This window comes from Egretta garzetta, unplaced genomic scaffold, assembly GCF_000687185.1.
Source record: "Egretta garzetta isolate BGI_Z169 unplaced genomic scaffold, ASM68718v1 scaffold287, whole genome shotgun sequence".
Classification (NCBI taxonomy): domain Eukaryota; kingdom Metazoa; phylum Chordata; class Aves; order Pelecaniformes; family Ardeidae; genus Egretta; species Egretta garzetta.
In genome coordinates this window covers 759,638-761,868 of record NW_009260435.1, presented here as the reverse complement: position 1 = coordinate 761,868, position 2,231 = coordinate 759,638, and the positions used below count along the sequence as shown (strand labels likewise).

Sequence of the window (2,231 nt, the reverse complement as noted above, 5' to 3'; positions counted from 1 at the left end):
GGTTGGTGTACGAGCTCTCGGGTCTGCTTTCACCTTGTCCCCTAGCCTGCTCCCAGTAGCTGGGATAGCCCTCCCAGCGAAGCTGCATGCCAAAGGGGCGGTTTGCTGTGGCACGATTAGCCATGTTGTAAGTCCCGGCCCTGGAGCTGGCTCGTCCTGGCCGAGCTTGGGTTGCAGAGCATGGTGTGTGAGTCTTTGCCAGTATCGCTCTGCAAAACATCAAGAGCCATGCCCAGCTTTAGTCCAGCGAAGTCCGTGAGCTCCTGTGGGACCGCTTGGAAGTAGAAGTGAGCTGTGACGTTAAAGCGCGGCCCGGCTGCCTTCGCTTGGGCCCTAACCAGCCCTCTGGGGAAGGGCAGCTTGGCTCGTGGTGGCGGTTTAACTACTAGCACAAGTTAAGCAGCTTGATGAGGCTCCCGTGGTTCCTGGCGTTTTGCCTTCAGGCAAGCAAATTGCCAAGGGTCTCCGCCACCGGTGGTGACATCTTGGCTTTCCCAAGGGATCTCCTGTGGGCAGCATGCTCGGCTCATTGTAGTTACGCTCAGGAATCTCCCTAGTGCTGCCCACCTGCCTTGACGTGGCGTTGGTGCCGGTGTGCAAGTTGCTACCTGGAAATGGTGCGGCTGGGTGCGTTTTGGGTGTTGTGAACAGGAGCTCTTGACTGCCTACTGCTCCCAACACCTGCAGCTGAAGGACTGGGGCTGTGACACTTGGCCTGTGGGCTGGCACAACCCAGTGACCTGCTAGCTGCTCCCATTCTGCTAAAAAATCAGAGGTAAATCTGGCTCTGAAGCTTCATGTGACACACAGTGTCCTTAATGGCTCAGCAGCTTGCCGGCAGAGATCGTAACACTCAAGGGTGGGCGGAAGAGAAGCAGTCTGATGTCCTCTGGCCACTGTGCTCACGTGAGACTCATAGTAGTGACTCTGCGTGGCTGCGGAATGTGATCTGTTTGGTCCTCCAGCCTCCATTCCTCAGTGCAAATAACCTCCTGTTTATGTGCATTTAATTCTCTTACAGAGCAAGCCCATGGCGCCAAAAAGGGAAACTCTTCTCCCTGTGAGCAGCGCCTCCAAAGAGAATGGGGTTCCTGTAGAGCAAGATGATCAGGACTTATTTGCAGGTGAGTCTGTATCTACTGGGTGTTTGCTGGAGCTCTCTGAGCCTGGAGTCATCTGCTTTTAAGCGTGACATGCAGATCATGGATATTTCTGGACTATCACAGGTCCTTATCTCAAACTCCTGTTCCCGCCCGCTCTGGAAGTGCTAAGGTCTGGTGGTGTTTTTGGGAAGATGGGAGTAGCCTCCTCCAGGTCTCTAGCGTAATCATGCGGCAGGATTAACTGTTTGGAAGCTGAAGAGGATTAAAGTGGGGTTTGCTTTAGTTCTGTTGCCTTAAACTGTAAGGTGGCGAGTGTCCTCCCCGAGTTAAAAGGCTTTTGTTCTTTACCTTCTCCTCCCTCCGTGCAGGTGGAGGAAGCATCTCCAGTCAAGATGTGGCTGTTCCCAGGGAACAGGAACCACAATGCCCCTCAGCAGGGGAAAACGAGGAGGGTGAGACCTTCCCCAGCCCTGGTGTGGTGGGACGCCTCTGGCAGAGGCATTCGAGTCAGTTCTGGAGGCAGCTGCTAACAGATGAAAATTTTGACTTCCTCTCTGTGGAGAAGCTTAGTGGGAAGGAGCCCACCTTCCAGGCTGGCCTGCGCGCCCTGTAAAAATCCAGCTTGGCTTTAGCTGTTCTGGCCTGCAGCTCCTCTAGCACACGGCAAGGAGGTGATGTCTGGCTCCTCCTAGAATAAGAAGTTCATTGAATTAACTTCGTGGTCGCCAGCAGGATTGATCCAATGCTCTTAACTGCAGTGAAGATGTGTTAAGTCGTGCCCTTCCCACTGCTTACAGGTGTCCTCCCTATGGATTTTTTTTGCTAATTAAGACTATTGTTACTTCCTAGATCCCGTGAACCTCTCCAAGAATATTGAAATTACCTTTCTAGAAACCCAAAGCAGAGAGGCTGACCCTTGCAAACTTCTCTTGACAGATGCCACGGTAGAGTTGTCTCTAGACAGCTCGCAAAACAAACAGAAGAAGGAAGTGGCCAAAGCATCCAATCCTGCCCCCTCATTAGAAGTAGCTGCAAGTTCTTCTTCTAGAAACCCTCCAAAGAGCTATGAGGAGGTGAGAATCACGCTGAGCTTTCCAACTTGACCTGCTGCTTTCTGACTGTAATCAG

The 2,231-nt window shown here is 52.6% G+C and overlaps 1 protein-coding gene across 3 annotated transcripts in view; it reads left to right on the top strand.

Annotated features, from left to right (window-relative positions):
- The window catches only part of SNX1 (sorting nexin 1), a 21,941-nt gene that overhangs the window by 5,820 nt on the left and 13,890 nt on the right, over positions 1-2,231 (top strand). For all 3 annotated transcript variants that reach the window (XM_035899349.1, XM_035899348.1, XM_035899350.1), the window contains exons 2-3: positions 1,022-1,124; positions 2,040-2,176. In XM_035899349.1, the coding sequence (XP_035755242.1) occupies positions 1,022-1,124; positions 2,040-2,176 (240 nt within the window). The remainder of the gene's footprint in view (positions 1-1,021; positions 1,125-2,039; positions 2,177-2,231) is intronic.